The sequence below is a fragment of the Podarcis cretensis genome (assembly GCF_951804945.1).
Source record: "Podarcis cretensis genome assembly, chromosome: 9".
Lineage (NCBI taxonomy): Eukaryota > Metazoa > Chordata > Lepidosauria > Squamata > Lacertidae > Podarcis > Podarcis cretensis.
Window position 1 is genome coordinate 52,508,001 of NC_137178.1, and position 25,792 is coordinate 52,533,792.

A 25,792-nucleotide genomic window follows, 5' to 3' on the forward strand; every position below is an offset into this window, starting at 1 on the left:
TCCCGCCCCTCAGCCCCGCCCCAAGAGGAGGAGGAAAGGAAGCAGGAGAGGAAGCTGCCCTAGCAACGGCGACGGCCCCAGCAACAAGGAAGTTTGTCCAATGGAAAGCGCGGGAAACCGCCCGTCGGCTCCCTCTTTTGCGCGCGCAAAGCCACTCCTCTTCGGAAGCGGCTGCGGGGCTGCAGCTGCTCTCCTCGCCACGCTCTCTTCTTAGAGGTAGGTAGGGGGGCAGCTGCGATGCGGTTCACCCCCCATCAGTGCCAAATTGACGTATAAGCTAAACAAGCTATAGCTTAGGGCCCCACTCTCTTGCCCCCCCTTTCACTATTAATATGCTTCTTAATTGTATTTCAGTTCAACAATTACTTTCATATAATACATATTTTGTTATGTGCAAATGGCTTTAGATACCTATTAGTAGGTATGTAAAAACACCAGGCAGGCCCCACCAATAACCCAGAGATGTATTTTAAATAAAAGGACACATTCCACTCATGTAAAACCACGCTGATTCCCGGACTGTCCGTGGGCTGGATTGAGAAGGCGATTGGGCCAGATCCAGCCCCCAGGCCTTAGGTTGCCTACCCATGCATTAGTGTGTTGGCTGCAGTGTGTCGTGCGAACGCTCCGCACGCTCCTCCCGGGGCTGGAAAGGGGTTAGTTTAATCTCCGGTTCGCTAGTAAAACTGAATTACTGTGTCGCGAAATGATGCATGTCTAAACAGAGTGTCACCAACATGAAAAGTTTGGAAAGATCTGGCTTATAGGAACCTGAAACCCTTCTTTTGTGTGTGTGTGTGCACGTGCGTGCGTGCTGGAAGGCCTATTTGCATTTCCTTTGCATATGGTCTGGGTGCCAAGTGGATTTTGGGCCCCGGTACACAATGTATGTCTACCGTGTACTATATGTGCACTATACAAATGAGTACTACTGTATACAAATACTTTGTATTTGTATAGTACACATTGCTCTAAATAAGTCCAGCACTGGACAACTAACAGACTTTACTACTGAGCTGAGGTGTCAATCACAGATATAGTTGGGGCACTGGGTCTTTACCATAGCAACTGGCTTGGCTGTTTTTGCACCTGCAGTTAGCTCAACCACGGGGTGATTTACACTTATGAAGGAAATTAACCATTTCTCATATTCAGCATATTAATAGTCTACGTTTTTACAGGTATTTTCCCCTCAGTGTGTTTGCTGTCTCAAAGAAGGATAAAGACTGATTACTTCTCTGCAAGAAAGGTATCATGAGCACCAGTAAGTCCACTATTCCAAGTTCTGAAAATATTTACATTAAACTTAGCAGTATTAAGCATGATTAAAACTTCTTGCAGATAAAATCACTGCTGATTCAGAATAATTTATTTGATTCAGTTGACATTAGTGGTTCGTTCAGAATTCTGTGAGGAGACATCGCATGGAATTAGGTGGTCTTGGTGCCTCATTTTTCCTGTGACCCTTGAAAATCTGCTTCAGAGGGTTGGAGGACTTTCTGGGACAGGATGTTAGGGCTGCAAGTAGAGGAAATCAGCAAAAGTCCCTTCTGTTTGTGGAAGAGCTTCTGGGTCCAAATTCTTTGGATCCAACCCAGGAAATATATGTGCATATTCTGAAATATAAGGTGGGAAATGCAGATTGAGAACATAGGATACTGGACTGAATATATGATGAGAATGACATGATCCATATATATATACACAGACATATTTGCATCATATCTGCATCACTGGACTAATGTCCTGTTTCATGATCACGTGTATTAATACTTCCACCTTTAAAACTGATTTTCTGGTGGAACATGACATGCTTGCTGAAGGATGTAATGGCTTGACATTAAAATATGTACTTTGAACAATTTAGTGTTAAGAGTGGTGTGTCAAGTGCAGCCCTATTTTTAAGAAGTGCATGTTTATGTACTCCAGTTTTCTGTCTTATACGTGAGCAGCAACCAGCAAAGAACTCAATCCCTGTTTAATGTATATTTTAACATGGAAATTGTGGTCTATGTGCACCTTTCCCAATATGTTGGAGCTTTCTAATAATATCAATACCCAGTTGCTAAATAAATTGTAAGAAGTGGGATGTGTTCTCTGTTCAATGTACTGCTGATGCTAGACATATCGTTTGCATGTCCACCAACCCAATTAGCCTGTGAAATATCTATCTATGCACTTCCCAAGTGTCTCTTAAGATACAGGATAAGCTGAAGCTTCAAAATAAGCAAGCACCTTGTCTTACTGGTCAATGGTTTCAATTGATTCTGGAAGTGGTTAAGTCTGTACAGTGGTACCTCAGGTTACATACGCTTCAGGTTAATGACTCTGCTAACACAGAAATAGTGCTTCAGGTTAAGAACTTTGCTTCAGGATGAGAACAGAAATCGTGCTCCGGAGGAACGGCGGCAGCAGGAGGCCTCATTAGCTAAAGTGGTGCTTCAGGTTAAGAACAGTTTCCGGAACGAATTAAGTACTTAACCCGAGGTGCCACTGTACTTGCATGCTTCTTTGCTTATTTGCACCACCCATTTACCAATGCCACAATTTCATCTCTGGTCAAGAAGACAGTAAGAGTCGATCTGGGCTATATTGTATAATAACTATCTGTAAATAATCATGAGCTTCACTTGTTATTTATAAATGGAACTCTTGGTTGAATACAAACTTGATAATTTGATTGCTTTAGAACAGACAAAGAGAAAATGGGAAGAAAGGCTAAAGGATATTGAGGAGCTAGCATCTTCGTATAAACGACGGCCTCTCTGTGCACGTTACAAACCGCAGTTGTCCAAACCATGGCAAGCAACCCCAGTTTGGAAGCTATTTCATCGGCAAACTCAGGCATTTAACTTTGCCAAAACTTGTAAACAGGTATGATGGTTAATGATTAGAATGTGGCTTTGCCAGCAATATGCCTTGCACATGTTAAGTTTTTGTTATAGCACATTTATAATTGAGAAATGACTTGGCTTTGGGTACTTTGATTTGTTGATTGAGGATTTTATTTTTTCATTTTTAAAGGATGTTCATGTATTTGCTTTGGAAAAGAATGCAGAAAACAAGCAAAGGATTTATCTTGTGACAACATACACAGAGCTTTGGTTTTATTATAGGCAAGTATCTGAAAAACAAATACTGTACGCAGAATGATTTATGTTCATATATTGATGTAACCCAAACCTTTGTGTGTTTACTTTGAATAAGTTCCCCTGTGTTAAATGGCACTTACCCCCATGTAGATGTGTGTAAGGTTGCAGCCATTGCAATTTAGAAGTTGAATCCAGACTTTGCCTTTGGGATATGAAAGGGCTCCTACCTTATACCTTTGATCCAGCAGTGGGATCACAGTGAGAGAAGACAAGGTGAGGGGGAACTTTTGCTGAGTTCCCCAGAAGCCCCTAGCATCCCTTTTCACAGTGTTCCAGTAGGTCCCCCAATCATGTGAAGTAGATTTTGGGAGAGCACTAAGGATTGGAAGGGGAAATGGGATTCTGTAATAGTCAGCTTTCCTTCCTCTGCTGACTAGAGCACCTCCTGAGTGGAATTCTGCTTGGGATGCTCCTGGAATCAAGCCTATGCAGTGGAACCTTGGTTCTCGAACACCTTGGTACTTGAACATTTCAGCACCTGGAAGTCCGGTTTTCAAACGTTTTTTGGAAGCCAAATGTCTGATGCGGTTGTCAGCTATTGTTTCCAGGGTGCCTAGCCAATCGGAAGCCACGCCTTGTTTTTCTAACGTTTCGGAAGTCGAACGGACTTCTCGAATGAATTATGTTCAAGAGCCAAGGTGCCACTGTATATTCATTTGTGTTTTCCCCCCAGTGTGACAGGACATTCAACTTTTCATTAGATTTTTATTAGATTGAGGGTATATTTTCTTTTTCTTCCAAAAAGGAAACTAAAAAATATGTGGGCCCATCTTTTGCACCTTTGACCTCACTCAACAACATGAGTGCTGGTGTAGCGCCTGACATCTGTTGCCACATTAGTTCACTTCTGGTATAAGCTCGTTGCAACAGTTATACAGCTTTACTTAGATAGGCTCACTCAGCCAGCACATCTTTGTGCTTTTGTGTTCTTCAGCAGTGTAGTGGCTTTCTGTAAAACCATACAGTGGTACCTCTAGATGTGAACGGGATCCGTTCCGGAGCGCCATTCGCATCTAGAAGCAAACGTAACCCGTGTCTGCGCGTGCGCGGGTCACGTTTCAGTGCTTCTGTGCATGCGCGTGACATAATTTTGAGCATCTGCGCATGCGCAAGTGGCGAAACCCAGAAGTAACGAGCTCTGTTTCTTCTGGGTTGCCGCGGAGCGCAACTCGAACGTGCTCATCCCGAAGCACATTCAACCCGAGGTATGACTGTACACATAAAGAACTGGGACATATTTTTGGAGCAGGCAATAACTCAAAGTGTTCCCAAACTATATATTTCTTTATAGTTTAGAGTTACTCATTCCAAATTTGATGGTAAACAACTGTGTTCATCAATAGGATGCTATGGTTTTTTCCAGACAATAAGGGTTCTTTTCTGTTTGGCCTTTCAGAAGGTTCCATTTGCATTTCACCTGCATGCAAGGCAATAGCAATGTAAAATAACTACGATTTTATTTAAAATAATTTGGAATATTTGCTGTAATCTGGTAATTGTAATTGCAATGAATATAAATTATTACGATTCTCCCTTTAATCTAGAGCATATAATGAAACAAGCCTTATGCATTGTTATGAGGTTATTCCAGAAGAAGCTGTTTGCAAACTTTACTTTGATTTGGAATTCTACATACCAGCTAATCAAGAAGCTGATGGGAAACAGATGGTAGCAGACTTGATAGAGGTAATATTAAAGTAATAAGAAATATAGATTTGGGCAAAACATTAGGGGAAATATGCTCGGTATAATGGAATTTTATCAATGAAATAAGCCACCAAGGGAGGCAGTAGAATCTTGTTCTTTGGTGATTCAAACAAATGCTACACCATCATGTTAGTTTAAAATCTAATCCTGCAAGATATTGGGCAAGACATGCCATGACCTTTCTATCTAGTCTAAGCACTTGAGAAGTAGTAATATTAATTGTGAGGGAATATAGCGTGAGCAGACTTTGATGTTAAATACCAGAACTTCGAAATTTCAAGTAACATATAATACTTTTATTTTACCAAAGAAGAGTGCCTAGTCTTAAAGTTTCAAAAAAAGAAGTTTTGTGTGGTATGAAAGTTGGAGCACAATGGGGAAAATAGCAGCTGTCTCTGTTTCAGTACGTAGTCATAAGATGTGCCCTTTTGACAGAAGTGGAAACTCTGAGTCTTTCTGATGCTGGGTGAAGAGGGACAGTGTGGTTGATTTCCCATGCGCTGTGTAAAAGAGGAAGGACCAGGGATGAGGCCTAAAACCTTTGAAGTGTTGCTTGACCAAAAAGGCATTTTTTTGGCCCCAGTATAAGGGACTATCAGTCCATCTGAAATGGACTGGCCAACAATCAAAAGGCTATGTGTAACGTACTACATACGCCCAGGACCTTTTCAGCTCCCACTCACCTGCTTGCTGTACCCCTTGCAAACTTGCTCCCAAAGCCCAGGGGATTCTCCTGAGCAGCATTCCATGAAACAGAAAGGGCTGTGGCTTAAAGGGAAAACTGACCACTGTCTCTCTCCCCATGACCAACACATAAGTACCCCTGAGTTGGAGGAGGGCTTTTTCTTTTTCTTTTTTTAATAATATTTATTAAGGGTTTTTTGATTACAACACACAAAGAAAAACATACAAAGATATCACATATCATAACATATTTTCTTGTATTCTTTGGACTTCCTCACATCTCCCGCTCCTGCGTTCCAAATTAATAGAAATTAAACCAGCAATTTATCACCTTATCCCCACCTTATAATCTAATTTTCCAATGTTATATCTTAAAATTTTAGATACGTTTATTTTGCTCTTTAAAACATTAAACTTAGCCTAATAGTTATCTAAAAATTTGATTTTTTTCATGAATTTAACTTATCTTCATAGTTCACTTCGTCTGTTTCAATGGTGCCAAGTTGTTTATGATCAAACATCCTGCTTAACATTCATACAATTTACAATATTTTTGCAAATAAATCTTAAATTTTTTCCAGTCTTCTTCCACCGTCTCCTCTCCCAGGTCTCGGATTCTGCCCGTCATCTCGGCCAGTTCCATATAGTCTATCAGTTGCATCTGCCATTCTTCCAGTGTGGGTAGATCTTGAGTTTTCCAATGCTTAGCAACGAGTATCCTTGCTGCTGTTGTTGCATACATAAAAAATGTTCGATCCTTCTTTAACACCCCTTGGCCAACAATACCCAAAAGGAAGGCCTCTGGTTTCTTAAGGAAGGTATACTTAAATACCTTTTTCAGCTCATTGTATATCATTTCCCAGAAAGCCTTCACTTTAGGGCAAGTCCACCAAAGGTGAAAGAACGTTCCTTCATTTTCCTTACATTTCCAACACTTATTATCAGACAAGTGGTATATTTTTGCAAGTTTGACTGGGGTCATGTACCATCTATATATCATTTTCATTACATTTTCTTTCAAAGCATTACATGCAGTAAACTTCAGCCCAGTAGTCCACAACTTTTCCCAGTCCTCAAACATAATATTATACCCAATGTCCTGTGCCCACTTTATCATAGCCGATTTAACCGTTTCATCTTGTGTGTTCCATTTTAGCAGCAAGTTATACGTTCTTGAAAGTACCTTAGTCTTAGGCTCTAACAGTTCCGTTTCTAACTTCGATTTTTCCACCTGGAATCCTAACTTTTTATCAAGTTTAAAAACTTCTTTAATCTGAGCATAGTGTAACCAATCTCGCACTTTGTCTTTCATTTTCTCCTGACTCTGCAATTTCCAGTTGTCTCGGTCTTTTTCTAATATTTCCCAATACTTCGGCCATTTGGCCTCCATATTGAGTCTTTTCCGGGCCTTAGCTTCCAATGGTGAAAGCCACCTTGGAGTTTTATTTTCCAATAAGTCTTTGTATTTTGTCCAGACATTAAACACTGCTTTTCTGACAATATGGTTCTTGAAAGTCTTATTAATCTTAACCTTGTCATACCATAAATATGCATGCCAACCAAACGCATTGTCGAAACCTTCCAAATCTAATACATCAGTGTCCTCGAGGAGCAGCCAATCTTTTAACCAGCAGAAAGCTGCTGATTCATAATACAGCCTTAAGTCTGGCAGGGCAAAGCCCCCTCTTTCTTTTGCATCAGTTAGTATCTTAAACTTAATTCTGGGCTTTTTGCCCTGCCAGACAAATTTGGAAATGTCTCTCTGCCACTTCCGGAAGCACTCTGTTTTGTCCACAATCTGTAATGTTTGAAATAAAAACAGCATTTTTGGCAATACATTCATCTTTACAGCAGCGATTCGACCTAACAAGGAAAGTTTCAGTCTTGTCCAACTTTCTAAATCTCTCTTAATTTCTGACCAGCATTTCTCATAATTATCTTTAAATAGACTCAGATTTTTTGCTGTTATGTTTACCCCTAGGTATTTTACTTTTTTAACCACATTTAACTCTGTCTCTTTCTGAAACCGTTCTGACTCTGTAACTGTCAAATTTTTTCCCAATACCTTAGTTTTCTGCTTGTTTAGTTTAAATCCCGCTACCCGACCAAACTCTTGAATCAGTTGTAATACTTTTTTCGTACTAGATTCTGGCTCCTGTAGGGTCAAAACTAGGTCATCTGCAAACGCTTTAAGTTTATATTGCTTCGCTCCGACCTGAATTCCTTCAACCAACCGGTCCCCTCTAATCATGTTCAAGAGCACCTCCAGGACCGAAATAAATAACAATGGGGAAATAGGACAGCCTTGTCGTGTTCCTTTTTCAATTTTGAACTCTTCTGTAATCACATTGTTGACTATCAGTTTAGCCTTTTGTTCTGAATAAATTGCATCTATCCCATTTCCAAAACCCCGTCCCACTCCCATCCCTTCCAAATTTTCCTTCATAAATTTCCAAGAAATATTATCGAAGGCCTTCTCCGCATCTATGAAAATTAACACTGCTTTCGTATTGATATTTGTTTGCAAAAGTTCCAAAATATCAATAATGTTCCTTGTATTAGCAAACAAATGTCTGCCTGGGAGAAAGCCTGCCTGATCCTTATGAATTACCTGATTTAAAACTTTTTTAAATCTACTTGCTAAAATGTCTGCAAATATTTTGTAATCCACATTTAGAAGAGAGATGGGGCGGTAGTTCTTAAGTTGAGTCTTTTCAGTTTCCAATTTTGGTATCAATGTGATAAACGCTTCTTTCCACGATGCCGGCGCCTTCTTCCCCTCCAAAATTTCATTGCTAACCTCCAACAATGGTTGTATCAAATAGTCTTTCAATGTCTTATAGTACTTGGAGGTGAGCCCATCTGGCCCTGGAGATTTGCCCAATTGCATGTTCTGAATGGCTTGTTCAATCTCTTGTCGTGTTATTTTAGAGTTCAGGATTACTCTATTTTCTTGTGACAGTTTTGGTAGTCCATTCTTTTTCAAAAATTGTTTTATCTCAGCCTCATCTTGCGGCCCTTGAGTATATAGTTTTTTGAAATATCTCTGGAAGCATTTTCTAATATCCACAGGGTTCTGAATGTTTCTTCCTTCAATCTCTAAATTTGTAACTGTGTTTAGTTTTTGTCTCTTCTTCAACTGCCATGCTAGCAGTTTCCCACATTTATTCGCCGATTCAAATGTTCTTTGTTTCATTAGTTTAACTTTCCACTCTATTTCCTGATTTATCAATTTAGAATATTGTGCTTGATAGAGTTTAATTTCTCTCAGAATCGGCTGTGACTTCGGATTTGATCTTAACTTCTTCTCGAGTTCTTTAATTTTCTCCAAAATCTTATCTTTTTTCTCATTTTGTATCCTTTTCTTTACAGCATTCTGTTGTATCAAGAACCCCCTCATCACGGCCTTACTTGCATCCCAGATGGTTCTTTTTTCCACTGTGGTATTCAAGTTTATCTCAAAATAATCCTTCAGGACTTTTTGGGCCTTCTTGGTAATCTCCTGGTCTCTAAACAAATTGTCATTCATCTTCCATCTAAAGGAGCCGGTTGGTAGTAGTGTCATATCCATCTTTACAGCATTATGGTCGGAGCAGGTCTTTGGGCAGATTTCCACCTTTCTGGTCTTAGATGCCAGACCTCTAGATATCCATATTTGGTCGATTCTCGTCCATGTCAGTTGGGCTTCAGAAAAGAATGTTCCTTCTCTTGGAGGAGGGCTTTTTCTACCAGATGTCTTGGATGGGACTATTTATTTGGCTTTTCATCATCTTTATAATGAATGAAAACATAAAATAACTATATTTTTAAATACTGTTACTGCAATAGGATACTGTTACAGAGTACAGTCGTACCTTGGTTTTCAAACAGCTTAGTTCTCGAACGTTTTGGCTCCCGAACGCCGCAAACACAGGAGTGTTCCAGTTTGCAAAATATTTTTTGGAAGCCAAACGTCCGACGGGCCTTCCTGCAGAAGCACAAACTAATGTGGCTTAAGAATGCCACATTTCAGTGGAGTCAATGAGCTTAAAGTCATATACCAAGTTAAATCTTAGTCATAAAGGTACTTACTTGTATTTTGCTGTATTTGAAATTTTCTGTTAGTTTTTCTAAATGCTATGAAATGAAGCCATTTTTTGTGCCGGTTAATTTTGCATATCAGGTCTTCTAAATGTTTATATTATCTTATGTTTTTCCTTATGGCAATGTTTAAAATATGTTGTAAGTAGTGTGGATACTTATTGGGTAATAAGCCATTAACAAGTTTAATAATTAATAAGGGACAAAATGATAAAGGGAGAATTTCACTGTGTCTTTCAGTTCATTTGTAAAAAAATTGATGAACACTATGGAATAAAATGTTCAGTTGAAGATGTTTTGAATCTGGATTCCAGCACCAAAGAAAAATTTAGTTGCCACTTAATATTTTTGCTCCACAATGCTGCATTTAAGAATAATATTCATATAGGTAAGCACAATTTATTTCAAATGCATGCAAAATTGATTTGCAACCATTTTAAAGTAGTGGATATGAATTTATATTATCAATTTTTTTATATATATCTAACAAGTTGGGCTGTATATACAGTCAGTTGGCAAGTGTGGCTCACATGCTTCATTGGTTAAAGTGTCTGACTAGGAGCAGGAAGACAGGTTCAAATCCTCACTCAGCCATGAAGTTGACTGAACTTGGGCCAGACTATCTCTGTCTAGATGTTGGGCAAGATGGAGGGCACAAGGAGAAGGGGACGACAGAGGACGAGATGGTTGAACAGGGTTCTCGAAGCTACCAGCATGAGTTTGACCAAACTCTGGGAGGCAGTGGAAGACAGGAGTGCCTGGCGTGCTCTGGTCCATGGGGTCACGAAGAGTCGGACACGACTAAACGACCAAACAACAACAACATCTCTGTCTAACGAGCCTCAGGGGATCGTTAAGAGGATAAAATGTTCTGGAAGAACCAACTTGAGCTCCTTGGACAAAGAGTGTAAATAATAGTAACACACAGACTCAGTACTTCCAGCTTACAGAGGTTCATTGTGCAAGTTATTCCAGTCTGCACTGGTACCCTTGCCCTCATGGCTGGTTTGGTGTGGGTTGTGTATTGCTAGCCTCCTACAGCATGCCAGCTAATGTCATAGGGTTCTTTCTATGCTTTTGTTTGTATTCTAACCACCAGATCAGGAGCATGAGAAGCTAACTGGATAAGCTGTTAGTAAAATCTTAGAAAAAGGAATTCGTACAGTTCCTGCTGTTTTGGCTCCCCCCTCCCCCCCAATTTATAAAGATCCACTGTTTCCTATTAGGCAAGCAATTGCATATTGATTCTTAGATTGTTTAACTTTCCTATTGTTGATCTCTCAAATTTCCCCATTCTGTTTTTTAGGTAACTTTTTAAGAAAAATTTTGCAACCTGCTGTTCTTTTAACTAGGAAAAGAGACGCAATGGTTCCAGAGAAACAGGTGGTCTCTCGTTCTCAGAGTTGCAAAGCTGCCACTGATTTGCCCAGCTCTGTTGAAAACCAGTCTGTCACCAAGGATGTGTCTCATAGTAGGCAACTTAGTGCAAACAATTCTTTGGGAAATGGTGCATCTCAATGGAAAGAAAATCCAGATCTTTCTTTTCTAATAGTGAATGGTAAACACGGAGAAAAGCAGTTGTTCGTAGATCTTGGTAAATATAAATGCACATTTAATACACAGCTCTATGGTAATATTTTTGCATATGTGAAGAATCTGGGAACATTTTATTTATGCCTTAACAGGAGAGCTGGCAGGTATATCTGAAAATCTGCTGTAGCTGGGGGGCCCTTTAGGTATTGTCAGGCTACAACTTCCAGGAGCCCCAGCCAGTATAGCTAGTGGATGGGGATGATAGATGCTGTACTCAGACAATGAAAGGATGGCGCCATGTTGACCACCCCTGCTGTAGCCCTTGTATGTATTTCAAGGTTGACAGCATAGGGTAGATGGGTAATGCTTTAAGAAGCTTTTTGCCAATTGGTTATTTCAGTACGGAGATAATTTCAAAATTACTCATTGTGAATTTGTCCAGTGTGTGCTGATTAACACTGATACTAAAAATGGTGGGCCTGATCTGGTCCTGTTGTATGTATGATTGGGTATGCGCAATTCTCCGCCCATGTGAAAAGTGCCAAAAGAGAAGATGAGGAACAGCTGTCAGGGACTTTGCATATGGGGAGGGAGGATGCAATAAGAACACAGTCATTCTTTATTTATACATGTGATATTCAGGGACATGGGCCAACATTTGCTGCATAAAGTCTACCTTCTCTTGAGTGTTTTCTGGCTCAGGGTGTTTGCGTATTTTCAAGCATACTTCATCTGACACCACAAACACAAGTATTGTCAGGACTCTACATTCTAATCCCCTCACATGTTGGAAATCTTATTTGAGATACAAAAACACCCAAAAAAAACCGTTAGTGAGATCCCAGCTGTTGTTAAAAAGGTATTCAGTGATAAATTAAGAGCTGCATTCCAAGAGTTTATGAATTGAAATTGGTGGCCTTAAACACATTTAATTGTTGAATTGCATAAGCAATTGTAGATACAGCCAATAACCGTTTTTCTCTAGGAGTATATACAAAGAACAGAAACTTCCGATTATACAAGTCATCAAAAGCAGGAAACAGTATAGTTTTGGACATTGCTGAAGATAACAGATTTGTTCCTGAACCAGTAAAGAATTCTTGTACAGAAGAGCAGTATTTCCTTTCCTCTTTGATCTGTAATGTAAGGTAACAATATCACTATTGAAATGCTAATTTCCCTAGTACTTTTTAGTGATTATTGAGGATATTCATTATTTCACTTGCAATAGCAATGACTGATTATTATGTATGCTAGTCCCCCTCTGCTTGGAATCCTGGAGGATTTGGAGCAACGTTGCCTTGTAGAGTCATAATAGATTGGGCTGTGTTTAAGTCTCTTGGCTTGAGGAGCTCTCCTCTCATCTGGCTATAAATCTTGGAAGGTGGTTGGTATAAAGCAGAATTTTTCCTGTTGTCCTGTTTTTTCTATTTGTCATTTTATCCATGATTTGTGACTGCTTCTCCAAGCACTGATATAGCTAAATAAGTGAAAATAATGAGCTTTTTTTAAAAAAAAAAAATTGTTAAAGTGTGGATATAGATGTGTGGCTGTGGAAAATATGCTTGTATCCTGCAAGTATTAAGATTCTTCCCCCTCTGTTTCTTCTCAGATTTTCAGACAGTTTAAAAATTTTGTCCTGTGACAACCCAAAGGAGGCAAAAGAAAAATCTACGGATTTAGACGGCAGTGTTTCTAATGGCTGTCTGGGTAATTGTGTTAAAATAAATTTCAATTCATGTTATGGAAATGATGCTATGGCATTTAAAATTTCAAAATGTTTTTATTTCAGCATGTGGCTGTGAAAATGAGTATGTTTGAATATTGAAATTTATGTCTAGCTGTGCTTCTGAAGAAGTTTATCCTGAAACATTATTATGCATAGTAAATACTTCAAATCTCTACAATTCAAAAATTTTGCAAGCTGCTGACAAGTATTTGATTAAACCGCTTTTCGTCAGTGGTCCTTGCAGTGTATTACACACAAAAAACAAAAGGTAATCCAAAAATTTTCAGAAGTGTCACGTTATCAGAAGTTTAAAGAATGGAGGAATGTGCAGCAGGATTAATTTGTACTGCTGCCGATTACTAGGCTAGATATGAAAAGCATGTTAGATTTTATTACTTTCTCAGTGCAGACTTGAGGGAAGGAGACTCGGAATTCAGCTTTCTTAGGTGAAGTTCATACCAGGCTCTGTTCCTCTGATATGCGAAGCTGGCGGCTGCATTATTCCATCCAGCCCAGAGCAGCTCCACTGGACTCAGCTGGTGGAGTGATGCTAGCATTATCCCAGCTTCTGGCAGTAGCCTACTGAAAGCCCAAACCAGGTGTGGGTGGCCAGTGCTATGCCAACGCTGCCTCAATTGACATAAGCGACATGGATGCAACAATGGCTATGTTCCTGTTATGCCCTGCTGCTGCCTGGCCAAGTTTTAGCATCATCTGTTAATAATTGCTTGTGTACTATGACAGGCAAGCCAGAAATGGTTTTGGTATGGAGCTTTTTGCTTTTTTTACCATGGCAATGAGGTCCTAATTCTGTTCCTAACAGTGTTCATATTTTATTTCTTAGTATGTGCTATGGAAGAATAAGTTATTAACATTTGTAATTTTTTTATAGACCCCATAAGAGGATATCAGTGTTCACCTTATCCAGAAATTGATAACTTCGTTCTTTTTTTGGTCAACAAAGATAATGTTCAAGGAGGTAAGGAATATTTTTGGTCCAAGCAGAGGTGGCAATTCTAAAGAGAATGAAGTTGTTTACAAAGTGGAACATCTGTTTTTTCAGGGATAAGAAGATGGAACTATTTTTCTCTTGAGCAACTTCTTGTATATGACATCTCCAAATATCGCTGGTGCATGAATATTGGCAGAGCTCACAAAAGTAACAATATAATGTATGTATACTTTTCCTAAAAACAATTTATTCAATAGGTTAATAAAACTAGGATTATCTTTTCTGCAAAGCATTTATCTGTAGCAAGGCTATAAAATAAAGCAATTAAGATCACTCTCATTCTGAAACTTACATAAACTATTAAATCTATTATTTCAAGGATTGTAATAGATTTGAAAAGGGAGAATTGGTATCAAAAATGCCATGACCCTGTTTGCAGAGCAGAAAACTTCAAGTCAGAATGTGAGTACTTTTTTGTATTATCTACAATATTACAGGTACTAATGTTAAATGGTTATAATTCAATATAAACTCTCTTTGTATTTAACAGGTTTTCCACTACCAGCTGAGGTATGCCTCCCATTTCTTTTCAAAGAGGTATGCTTTTCTCACAGTGCAATATTGAAATGTTTTGGTTATATCCTGGCAAGACCTATTTCTGTAGCAAACAGTAGTTTAGAAAATGAGTTGTGTAGATGAAAAATGAGCAAACATAAGAGGGAAAAAAATTCCAGGCCTACTTTTTAAAATAAAATCAGTATTTCATTAGCACCATCTTGATGTTGTCATAGGCTTGCATTATTAAAGTTGTGCAAGTGCATAAAGGTAAGGTAAAGGTACCCCTGCCCGTACGGGCCAGTCTTGACAGACTCTGGGGTTGTGCGCCCATCTCACTTAAGAGGCCAGGGGCCAGCGCTGTCCGGAGACACTTCCGGGTCACGTGGCCAGCGTGACATCGCTGCTCTGGCGAGCCAGAGCCGCACACGGAAACGCCGTTTACCTTCCCGCTGGTAAGCGGTCCCTATTTATCTACTTGCACCCGGAGGTGCTTTCGAACTGCTAGGTTGGCAGGCGCTGGGACCGAGCAGCGGGAGCGCACCCCGCCGCAGGGATTCGAACCGCCGACCTTTCGATCGGCAAGCCCTAGGCGCTGAGGCTTTAACCCACAGCGCCACCTGCGTCCCTATGTGCAAGTGCACAACTCCTCTCAATTTGTGTACAATATGCCCATAGAACTGAAAATTACTCATTGTGAGTTGGGGTTGTGAATACTGTAGTACTGCTTGTGTTTCTCTCATTAAAGTCATGCAAGCCCATCCCTGATCTAACTGTGAATTCCTTTAGTCTGCACAGTTGTGCAACTGCTAGGAAGCACATCCCAATGAAACCAGAACTTTGTAATGACCTTCTCCATGTGTTATTTTGGCAGAAGTACTGTTAATGAAAATGCAGGTAGAATGCTCCTGTTCTATCATGAAAATACAGTGGTACCTTGGTTTACGAACTTAATCCGTTCCGGAAGTCAGTTCTTAAACCAAAGCATTCTTAAACCAAGGCGTCCTTTCCCATAGCAGCGGGGGACTCAATTTACAAATGGAACACACTCAACAGGAAGCGGAAAATGTTCTGCTTCCAAGGCAAAGTTCACAAACCAAAACACCTACTTCCAGGTTTGCAGCATTCTTAATCCAAGTTGTTAAAAAACTAAGCTGTTCTTAAACCAAGGTACCACTGTATGGTGCAACAATATTGTTGTCTAATTAGTAAAGTCTGAGCAGAGTTCTGTGTCTTGACTTTTTTCTTACCAGCAATAACAGATGACTAAATGTGCTAAAAAATCTAAAAAATCATGTTGCTGGGACAAATATCACAAGAGTGCCCTCTATTAATCTCCTAATAAAGGAATTCCTAGCTTTTCATCTACCACTTTGAAAATATATCTGAGCTACACTACAGCTCTTTGACCACGTGGAATAGCACCCTTTCCACTTGAATTGGTGGCTTTTTTTCTAAAAAAATGTTTAGGGGTACTCTCATTTTCCTACTCATATTGAAATACTGCCCCTCCATGAGGCCAAACTTAAATTCACAAAATGTTTAGGGGTATGCGTACCCCTGCGTCCCCTCAGAAAAAAGCACTGGTGGCAACCACCTCTTCATAACATTTTTTGAACATATAGATTAACTATCTTAACAAGAAGTAGGCCTCTGAGCTGCTGCACATATGTGACATCATTAAATCTGTGAACACTCAAGTTGAATGTGAAGCATCTCAGGTGAAAAATAGTGATGATGTTGGATGATGTGAAATTTCTATCTGGTAACTAATTTGCAAGTGAACTTGCATGTGTGGCCTCTTAGCTTTGTGCATTCAGGATATTTAAAAGACCAACTTGTTAGAAAGTCTCCCACTGAGGCTTAGCTCTTTCCTGTTGAAGGAAAGCTTCTTCAACAGCCATATATATTGTGTTGGGCAGCTGTAGACAGTTATTGGCTTATGCCTCTAAACACCAAAGCAGGCAGTATTTAAGAGTGTTTGCAGCTACTGTATATGAATACTCATTGGAGCAAATGGTGCTCTACTGAATTTATAAAAACCACCAACTTTGATTGGTGCATGACTTAAGGCCCTATAACAGCTCAGGACCAGGTTACTTGTGAGACTGCCGTGTCCCTTAGATTCACCCAGTAGATTGCTGCCATCTGAGGGAGAGTTTTTCCTGCAAGTTCCAAAGATCTCAGAAGCCCATTCCACAATAATTCAAAGCAGAGTTGTTAGTGGGGCCGTGTTCTGTGGAATAGCATTTCTCTCACAATACAACAGGCACCCACTGTCTGCACTTTCTGAAAACAATGTTTTAAATTCATTTTTTGTTTTCATGTTTAACTGTTTTTAATTATTTGTAAATTGCCTTGAGACAATGGTTTAGAAGGCAAGTAATCAATGGTAGTAACAATAACAAAAAAAAAAATAAACTTTTGTCTGGTTGTAAGAAATATATAAATATTTTAAAACCTGGTTAAAAGTTATAATCCTCAAATAACTATTTATTTTGAAATAACTTGTTTGCTTTAAAAGGATGAAGAATATGTGTATATAATGGATGAAAATGGAAATATTGAAGAAAAAACAAACACACACCACGACCTTACAGAAAGAAAATCTTTAACGGCAACACATGAAAATAAAGAGCTGAAGACCAAGAAAAGCTCAAGTATCACAGGAGATAATGAAAATGACACCTGCTTTTTGGAAGCTGCTGAGGATATAGAACTAGCTGAAGCTGCTGAAACATTTCAACCTTGGAGTACAGATGAAATACCTGATGAACTCCTAATAGAGGTTTCAAGAAAACACAAAGGAGATGAAAGAAAAAAGTAACTCTACTTTAATAAATTAGGTATGGCTGAATAAAAAACATTCACTGGGATAGTTATGTTGGCAATAGCCAGACAAGCTAGCCAACAACGTGCTTTTACTTGAGAAATCATTATGGTTTCAGCTAGCCAGTCCCAAGAGAACAAAAACCAAAAAACATTAGTACCCCTTACAGAGTGACTTATAGGGCTGAAACAACTTGGCAACCACCAACATGCCGGTTACTGAAATATGCTCTCTCTTAATTCTAGAAATGGATTAGTACAGCTAAATAAGTCAAATGAATAATTATAGTGTAGAAAGTGATTTGTGTAATTCACATACATGTCCAACTACACATATATTAACTGTTTTGCACAGAGTGTGAGATTGGCAGAAAAGGGAAGCTTACCTGAATCATTTTAGAGTGTTTTTCTCTGGTATGTTTTAATTATGTTAGTGATGGAAAACAAAATAGCTTAGTGTAATTTATACTACCCTGTGGGCCACAGGTACCCAACATGCTGCTGTTCAGATGTTCTTAGGGCTTGACAGCAAGCAGTGGTCACTTCTCAAGCTTGCCAATAAAAAACTATCAAGGTTTATCTTGCTCATATTCAGTTTTCTATCCTATCCGACTACTTCCTATTTGCCTCCAACTTAACTGGCAATTTAAAAAAGCACTTATTTCTTTTTATGCTGCGTTCAGATAGCCACACTAAAAGTACAAATAGTTCAGCCACTTGAGAAAAATCTCTTCAAAAAAGGACTAATCTTCAAATTTCCTGCTTCAACTACAATACTATTAGAGGTGTCAGTGGGGTGGCATTCAACTATGTTTTACTCCAATTAGATCTAGTGAAAGTAATTGACATAACTTAGTAATGTTCATTAATTTCAATGAGTGCTGTGTAGTTGTATTTAAAATATGGCAGGGTATTCGTTAGGCAGTAAAGTGTAAATTATATGTATATTTGTCTAGTCCTCTGTTTGTGAATCTAAAACCTGTTGTAATTTTGAGTTGATACGGCGAACGTGGCTTTCAGCTCCTAAAATTCTTCGTGATTCCACCAGGAGTGCAGGAAGGCTGGAGGCACCATACTATGAAAGAAGAAAACGGGGGGAAACAATGTTTCTAAGAAAGGCAGTATTAAAACTTTGTGAAATAATCCAGTCACATCCCCACCCACCCATGCAGTTGCACCCAGATAAACACTAACCACTCACTGTAGTTTGGGGACTATTCAGAAGCAGGTTTGTCAAATCGGGTGGTAGCCTGGCAGGGCATTCCAGGGGCCATAGGATATACTGGATCTCCCTCTAGGTGGGCAGTGTCACTTTTGTAGGCCCAAAAAGTAATAGCACCAAGGGTGGATCAGGTGCCTTTGGATCTGCTGGATCCAAACCCCTTCTTTCCCTCAGCATGCCACTGGGACTGCTGAGAGATGATTGAATACACTACCCCTGGAGCTGGTATACCATTTTTTCCCTCCCACTGGATGGAAGGGAACTACAAAAGAAAAGGCTAGAGCAGCACAGAATTTGGGGCAGGGGGGAGGTTAAATGTTACCACCACAATAAACCCTTTCAGAATGAGCACAACAGGGTTTGGGTGGTTTCTCTGCCATGGATTCTCCCACCCACCCAGCTGCCCAAAACAACAGCAGCAACAATTAGGATTGCTCTACCTAAGTAATGAAATACGGCATATGGCATCAAACTATTAAACATGTACTTACTACTGTTTTTTCTTGTGGGTTCTCCTTCCTGACATTGACATATTTTTGTTTAAGATCCTTTAAATCAGTCACCAACTGAACTGCATTCCTGAGAGTGGATAGTTCTCCTTTTAGTTCAGCATATTCTCTTTCCAGTTTCTTTAGCTGTGGTTCAGTTCTGCAAAACACAAATGTGTAAGCGTTGTGCCTTGATGAGCTACTTAGTTCTGCTAAAAAGTAATTAACTGTAGCTAACATTCAAGTGATCTTCTGCTCACATGGGTTCTTCACTTCCACAGAACAATGTTTTAAAGAAGTTGCTGAGCCAAAGATTACTGATTGATTGAATTTCTAAACAGCCCTTCAGCCGAGGCTACCTTGGTGCCTTAAACAGAAAGTAATAAATACAATAGAATGGGCATTGGAACTTGTCCTTCCCTTCAAAGGTACAAAGCCCACTCTATTTGCGTGCCTCAGTACTTTTCCATCTAGCTCCTCAAGATGAGCTTCCAAGAGCTTACAGCAAGAAAGAGATGTATGACTGTACAGAAGACCACTCAAAGAACATCAGTTTAAAGTAAGCAACCTGACTTCCTTCATGCTATGTGCGTAGATGCAGAAACGGAAGTTTACCAAGCTGGCCTCCTTAGAGCAGTGTTTCCCAACCTTGGGTCTCCAGCTGTTTTTGGACTACAGTTCCCATCATCCCTCACCACTGGTCTTGCCAGCTAGGGATGATGGGAGTTGTAGTCCAAAAACAGCTGGAGACCCAAGGTTGGGAAACACTGCCTTAGAGGACACAATCCTGCAGGATGGTTCCCCCAAAGATTTCCTGGCTCTAAGATCTAAAGCATAGTGACTAATGATGGCACAGCATAGGCTAGTTGGTTACCTAGCAGAAGTCTGTTAGCAACACACCTTGAAACAGTTCAAATCCATGAGACGGCCTCAGTGACAAATTATCAGCAACAATGGACTAACATATGTGTAAGTTGTAACTACTAAGACAACAAACTTCTAGCAAAAAGCTAAGGAAAAAGGTTTAGAGTTGACTGAATAACATGTATCCAACACTGCTGCTCAGCTGTCAGTTGAAAAAGACCTGGGCAGAAAGGCACTTGCTTCCACTCATTTGAGGGGAGGCTCTAGAATTTTCCAAAATGTTGCTTTGCACCCACATGTGACTCCATAGAGACCATGAAGAATCATCTTTAAAAAAACACACCTTGAAAACAGGTTGTCGCAAATTGTGTTTATGAAGCTTCCTGGTATTTAGAAATGCATGTAACAAAGAAGAGAACAGTGCTCTAACAATAAAATTATTCTCCGTCAACAATGATAATTGCACCAAACAAGTGGAATTTATGATTCACGATAAAACACAAAATACAGTGGTACCTCGGGTTAAGTACTTAATTCGTTCCAGAGGTCCGTTCTTAACCTGAAACTGTTCTTAACCTGAAGCACCACTTTAGCTAATGGGGCCTCCTGCTGCCGCCGCACCGCCGGAGTATGATTTCTGTTCTCATCCTGAAGCAAAGTTCTTAAACTGAAGCACTATTTCTGGGTTAACAGAGTCTGTAACCTGAAGCATATGTAACCTGAAGTGTCTGTAACCTGAGGTACCACTGTAGTGCAGAATATAAAAAAGCATGCACAAATGAGCTTATGAGAGGTATATCATAAGAAAGCATTTTAAACTTTAAATATAAGAAGTGTTCTGGACTATGTCTAAAACTTAAATCTAAAATGTATTTCAAGTTATTTCATGAAACATTTTAACTGATGAGAACATACTTAAGAAGTTCTCCTTTGACCTCTGTCAAACGCTGCCTTTTCTTATTTGTTGCTCTCACCATCTGTAATGACAATAAATATATTTTAAGACTGAAAAGCAAAACATACAAAGGGTGATATCCAGCTAAGTCATACTTTGAGCAGACCCACTGAAATCAATGAACTTAACTAACATGCCCATTGATTTCAGTGGACCTACTCAGCATATAACATTGGATATCACTTGTCAGTCCTTAATCATTTGTACACCTGCACTCTACAAAGTATAAAGTGGACATCTTTTGTACACATGATCCTGCTATAATAAGTACAATGAGTGACAGAATAAATAAATACAATTGATGTACAGGGGGACAAGTGATGTTTACTGAAAGGAAATCCAGTTGATTAATTGGTATAAGAGGACAGAACATTCATTATATAAAATCAATACCTGCCAATATGAATACAATGGCATTAATGCCAGTGGTTTTATTTTTTAAAAAATGTCCACCAAAACTAATGTCTGCTTTTAGAAAAGCTATAGCAAGAGAACAAAACAGTTGTAATAAATTCTTTTTCTCATATAAGGCATACCTATCTATTTGGGCTCTTTATCACATAAAATAGTGAATATAATGCTCCTGAACATCCAAAATGGCAGGAAGAGAGCTAGGAGTTGTATGAAAGCTATGCATTTTGGTCTAAGACACACACACCTTTCACAAACTGGCTTCAGCAATGAGTACTGAATGCAGTTTTGCTTCTTATCCTGGGGAATGTTCAGTTGCAGACGGCAGTACACAAGCAATACACCTGATCAGGTTAATTAAATATGTTGACTGAACACATTTCAGTCAATACAATTAGCTACAGAGACAACATGTCCTCTGGTGTCCTGTCTCATGATTCCAAATATTCTCCCTCTAACAGCCACCTCGGAAGCAGAAACCTAGCCTTCCCACTCACTCCAAAGCAATCATGGATGAAAAACGTGGGCTTCAAAGCAGTACACCTCTAAAACTAGCATGTCTCAGAGCCAAAATCAACATGAGGACATAAATTCTTGCCACAACAGTTAGATTTAATCATTATTGGAAGGAGAGCTTCTCCCTCTGGTGAAATTCACAGGGCACATTGCGAACTCCAGCTCTTAATTCACTGAAATGTCCTAATCCAACATGCATACTCACTTCTGTAGTTAGACAGAACCCATACAATCAATGAAGATTCATGCAATTGTTTACCTTTGCATTTTTCAATTTTGTTGTTCTAAGTTCCTCAGCACCTGCAACCTAATGAAAATGTGCAGGTTTTAATAATACAGCATAGCTTCTTAATTTACTCTTTTATTCAGTTGTTTTATTATGACACAGCTTTTATGTGTCACTGTATGGGTTGTAATTCATTGGTTTCACATTTTCTAGCCATGGGGTTTCTGGAAGTAAATATCCAATTACAAGTAATCTGAGAGATTTTTTTTAAGTTGAGGTCTCTGACATCACCATGCCAACAAAGGTCTGTATAGTTAAAGCTATGGTTTTCCCAGTAGTGATGTATGGAAGTGAGAGCTGGACCATAAAGAGGGCTGATCACCGAAGAATTGATGCTTCTGAATTATGGCGCTGGAGGAGACTCTTGAGAGTCCCATGGACTGCAATAAGATCAAACCTATCCATTCTTAAGGAAATCAGCCCTGAGTGCTCACTGGAAGGACAGATCCTGAAGCTGAGGCTCCAATACTTTGGGCCACCTCATGAGAAGAGAAGACTCCCTGGGAAAGACCCTGATGCTGGGAAAGATGGAGGGCACAAGGAGAAGGGGACGACAGAGGAGCTGGCTAACCATAACATAAGAGTCAACAAGGGAAGCTCAAAAGGCATGGTTACTCATATGAGAGACAACCAAAACTGTGACCATTACTTGTTGATTCCTTTTCCTTTCTGTGTTCTTTCCAAGGCTCTGGCTACACTATCCTGCTGTAGCCAACTAGGATGCAGCTCCTACAACTTGTAAGTCCATGAGAAAGTCCATGCCAGAATCCCAGGTGAATGCCAACTGTTGGGACACTGTCTTGGCTTAGTCCAACATTAGGGCCTAAGCAGGTAAGTTACAAAGATCCTGTAATTTGTGGAAAGTTACTTAGTTTTCATAGTTCTGACTTTGTATTTATTATCCTAAGCCAAGAATCTTAAAGGATCAGTGCTCATCTGGGGAAAATATCATTCAAAGTTTTATTTAAAAGATTTATCCCACCCTTCACCTTTCTTTCCTGGTTGTTTTACAATACCTCTTCCATTTGAGAAACATGGCTGGAGTCCTTTAAAAATGTTAAATCATGAATTGCCACAAACATTTTTCATACTAAGTATTATTTTAATTTTGCTGTGGGCACTTTGTTAACACTATCATTCCCAAGTTTGAGAATTAAATAATACAACAAGTTTCAGTTCAGTTTTCAAATGTTCTCTGTGAAGTACATAGGTCATTTGAAAAACAAGTTTTAAAGTCTGCAGTTGGGAAAACAGCAGAGGAAAAATCATGTCAGATAATACAAAGCCTTTGCATGTGTAACAGTAGAAGGGAACCTTTTTCTGATGAGGGTCACATTCTCTTAGGTGCAATTTGTTGAGAACCACATGGTGGACCATCCCCTTATCCTCCTTGTGAAGAAAAGATCACTCTGGCTACAGGTCTGAACAGATAATTTGCAGAGGCCTTTCCCCCTTCCACCACTCCATCCATTTGAGCCCCTCATTTCCCTCACTGGTCTAACAAATGCTAGTCTGTTTGCATTTTGGCAGCGCTGCACCCTCATTTCCATTTGTCAGCCTTATTCATGCAGAGCATTTCATTAGCTGGCATGCCACAGCCAATAAGCAAATTTTACCATTGGTGGGCTGTTTTGGGGCTTTCCCTTTCCGAGGGTTTCCCCCTATTTTTGTAATGCTTCTGCAAACTCCAGTACCTCCCTCTTGTGCCTGGATGGTGCCGTTTTGGTAACATAAGCAATGGCACTTACATCTGAACAGCAGAAATAAGGGAACAAATGTACTTACATTGTTGGTGAGTTGCTCTCTGAACACAATAGAAAAGCTATCAATAGCTTTCCTACATATTTTCAGCTGCACTCCTTGTCTGAATAGGGAAGAATGCATACAAATCCGTATATTAAACAAACCTAAAGAAAAATGCTGAACTGATCAGTATATTGAAAAACATATTCTAGGTATTGAACTTGATACTCTGAGTGGACAAAAATTGGATAATGCCATCAACTATCTAAATTTCTCCTACTGAACAACATGTGAAATTATAACTTCAAACAATGAAAGCTTAATTTAGTTGCATTACATTTAGTTAGTTCATCCTCATTATGGTTTAAACTTGAGGGATGGGAATTGTTTTAGATAAGCACCCATTTGTTTTGTTCTAATGTTCTTTCTTCCTATATACATAAAAATGTAAGTTTGCCATTGCACAGCGCCCATTGGAGGATTTGTAATGCGTCATCACAATATTGGATTTGCATGAAGTCAGGACAGGGCAGAGGAACAGAAGAGAAGGCAGGCTGCACAACAACAGCAGTCATGACATGGGAGTGAGCAGAGAGGGACACTGAGGGAAACTGCTGCTTTAAACAACAGCAGAGGATGCGAAGCCCTCAGATATTCCACAGCATCTTCCCACAATCATGTATTTCATTTATGGTACCATGTGTTGTCTTTGACAAAATGTCTCAGGTTGAATGTAGTACTTTATAAGATGTATTTTATTAATAAGCAACTACTCATATTTGTACAACATTCATCAACTGAACTTAAACTGACAAACTTGCTCTTAAGATTCTCCTGCTCTTAATCTGCTGTAAGATTCTACTAATCTTAAGAGATACAGTAACGTATCAGCATGGGGTGTTTGTGCAAAGAAGGCTGCAGAGGAAGAGACATGAATATGAGGATGCCCTAGGGTAGTAATGTGGGGGGAGGGGAATGGCAAGGGCTCAGCGAGTTGAGGGAGCAGGGGTACAGTTCCTAGGAAGTAGTATCAAGGAAAAATAATTTCATAACCGAGTAAAAATGGCTTGGCCTTTTGGTTACAATCATATGACAACATTCACTATGTTTAAACAGCACAACTGCAGCAAACCAATCTGTAACAGAGAGAGCACAAAGTATTGTGGCTTAAGAATGCCCAATTTCAGTGTAGTCAATGAGCTTAAAGTCATATATCAAGTTAAATCTTAGTCATAAAGATACTTACTTGTATTTTGCTGTTATTTTCTCAAATGCATCCAGAATAACATCAGTTTCTTTGACACGGCTGGCAGCCTTTTTCATGTCTTTGGAACCCCAAACCTTTATCAAATCTGGCTCAGCATCTGAATCTAAATAAATGGTGTTTTTGAAGCAGCTTTTGAGATTATAGGTCTCAGCCAACCCTCAAAATTTATGATTTAAAACGCCTCAAAATTGCACCAACTTTTAATGGAAGAAATAATATCCATAAACGATGGCATTATAAAACATTGTCTTTCAGTTGTGAAATTGAAGATAGCAGTACACGGTAGCACTAACAAACAATGCTAACATTGTTTCATATATTGGCAGACAAAATAGTGACCATTAGGCCTTCTAATAGGCAATGGTCTGATAATATGATGAGCCAATGTGGCATAGTGGTTAGAACGTCTGTAGTAAAGTTAGGAGTTCAATCCCAACACGCTGCCACCATGGAAATGGAAATGAGTTTATTACGGTCATAGACCAGAGAAACATGGAACAACAATAGTTTACAAAAGGAGTAATGGTGTCAATTTAAAAAAAAAAAAAAAAAAAAAAAAAAAAATTGTAAAATTATACATAAAAAGCAACACATATGCACACACACACACACACACACATATATGCACATTTATGCACTGCAATATATGTATAGGCTTAAAAGATAAGGGGGCTTGTCCAGGGGTCAAGTCTTTTACTTTTTTACAGCTAATGCCCTCCGCTTGATCGCAGCCGCAGAAAATTTGGCCACTTTCAGTGTTACTTCTGGGTTTTTATCTCCTAGTAGGATTTTCAGCCGCTGAAGTTCAGATCGACCTGG

The 25,792-nt window shown here is 39.3% G+C and overlaps 2 protein-coding genes across 4 annotated transcripts in view; one reads left to right on the top strand and one right to left on the bottom strand.

Moving 5' to 3' along the window:
* Positions 1-88: 88 nt before the first annotated feature.
* Positions 89-17,235, top strand: PRIMPOL (primase and DNA directed polymerase). Of its 2 annotated transcripts, XM_079989927.1 has the most exons (14): positions 89-216; positions 1,182-1,264; positions 2,690-2,874; positions 3,025-3,116; positions 4,697-4,838; positions 9,864-10,011; positions 10,930-11,217; positions 12,142-12,304; positions 12,769-12,866; positions 13,778-13,864; positions 13,949-14,057; positions 14,217-14,299; positions 14,388-14,434; positions 16,917-17,235. In XM_079989927.1, the coding sequence occupies exons 2-14, from the start codon at positions 1,255-1,257 to the stop codon at positions 17,217-17,219; spliced, it is 1,755 nt and encodes a 584-aa protein (XP_079846053.1). In that variant the 5' UTR covers positions 89-216; positions 1,182-1,254; the 3' UTR covers positions 17,220-17,235. The 2 variants fall into 2 exon arrangements, with proteins under 2 accessions (XP_079846053.1, XP_079846052.1); XM_079989926.1 differs by lacking the exons at positions 89-216; positions 1,182-1,264; positions 2,690-2,874; positions 3,025-3,116 and adding an exon at positions 3,386-3,636.
* Positions 17,204-25,792, bottom strand: part of CENPU (centromere protein U) — a 28,951-nt gene continuing 20,362 nt past the window's right edge. For both annotated transcript variants that reach the window (XM_079989924.1, XM_079989923.1), the window contains 6 exons: positions 24,953-25,076; positions 23,749-23,827; positions 21,937-21,984; positions 20,711-20,772; positions 18,935-19,091; positions 17,204-18,296 (listed from right to left, as the gene is read on the bottom strand). In XM_079989924.1, coding sequence (XP_079846050.1) covers positions 18,174-18,296; positions 18,935-19,091; positions 20,711-20,772; positions 21,937-21,984; positions 23,749-23,827; positions 24,953-25,076 — 593 coding nt within the window. In that variant the 3' untranslated portion in view covers positions 17,204-18,173. The remainder of the gene's footprint in view (positions 18,297-18,934; positions 19,092-20,710; positions 20,773-21,936; positions 21,985-23,748; positions 23,828-24,952; positions 25,077-25,792) is intronic.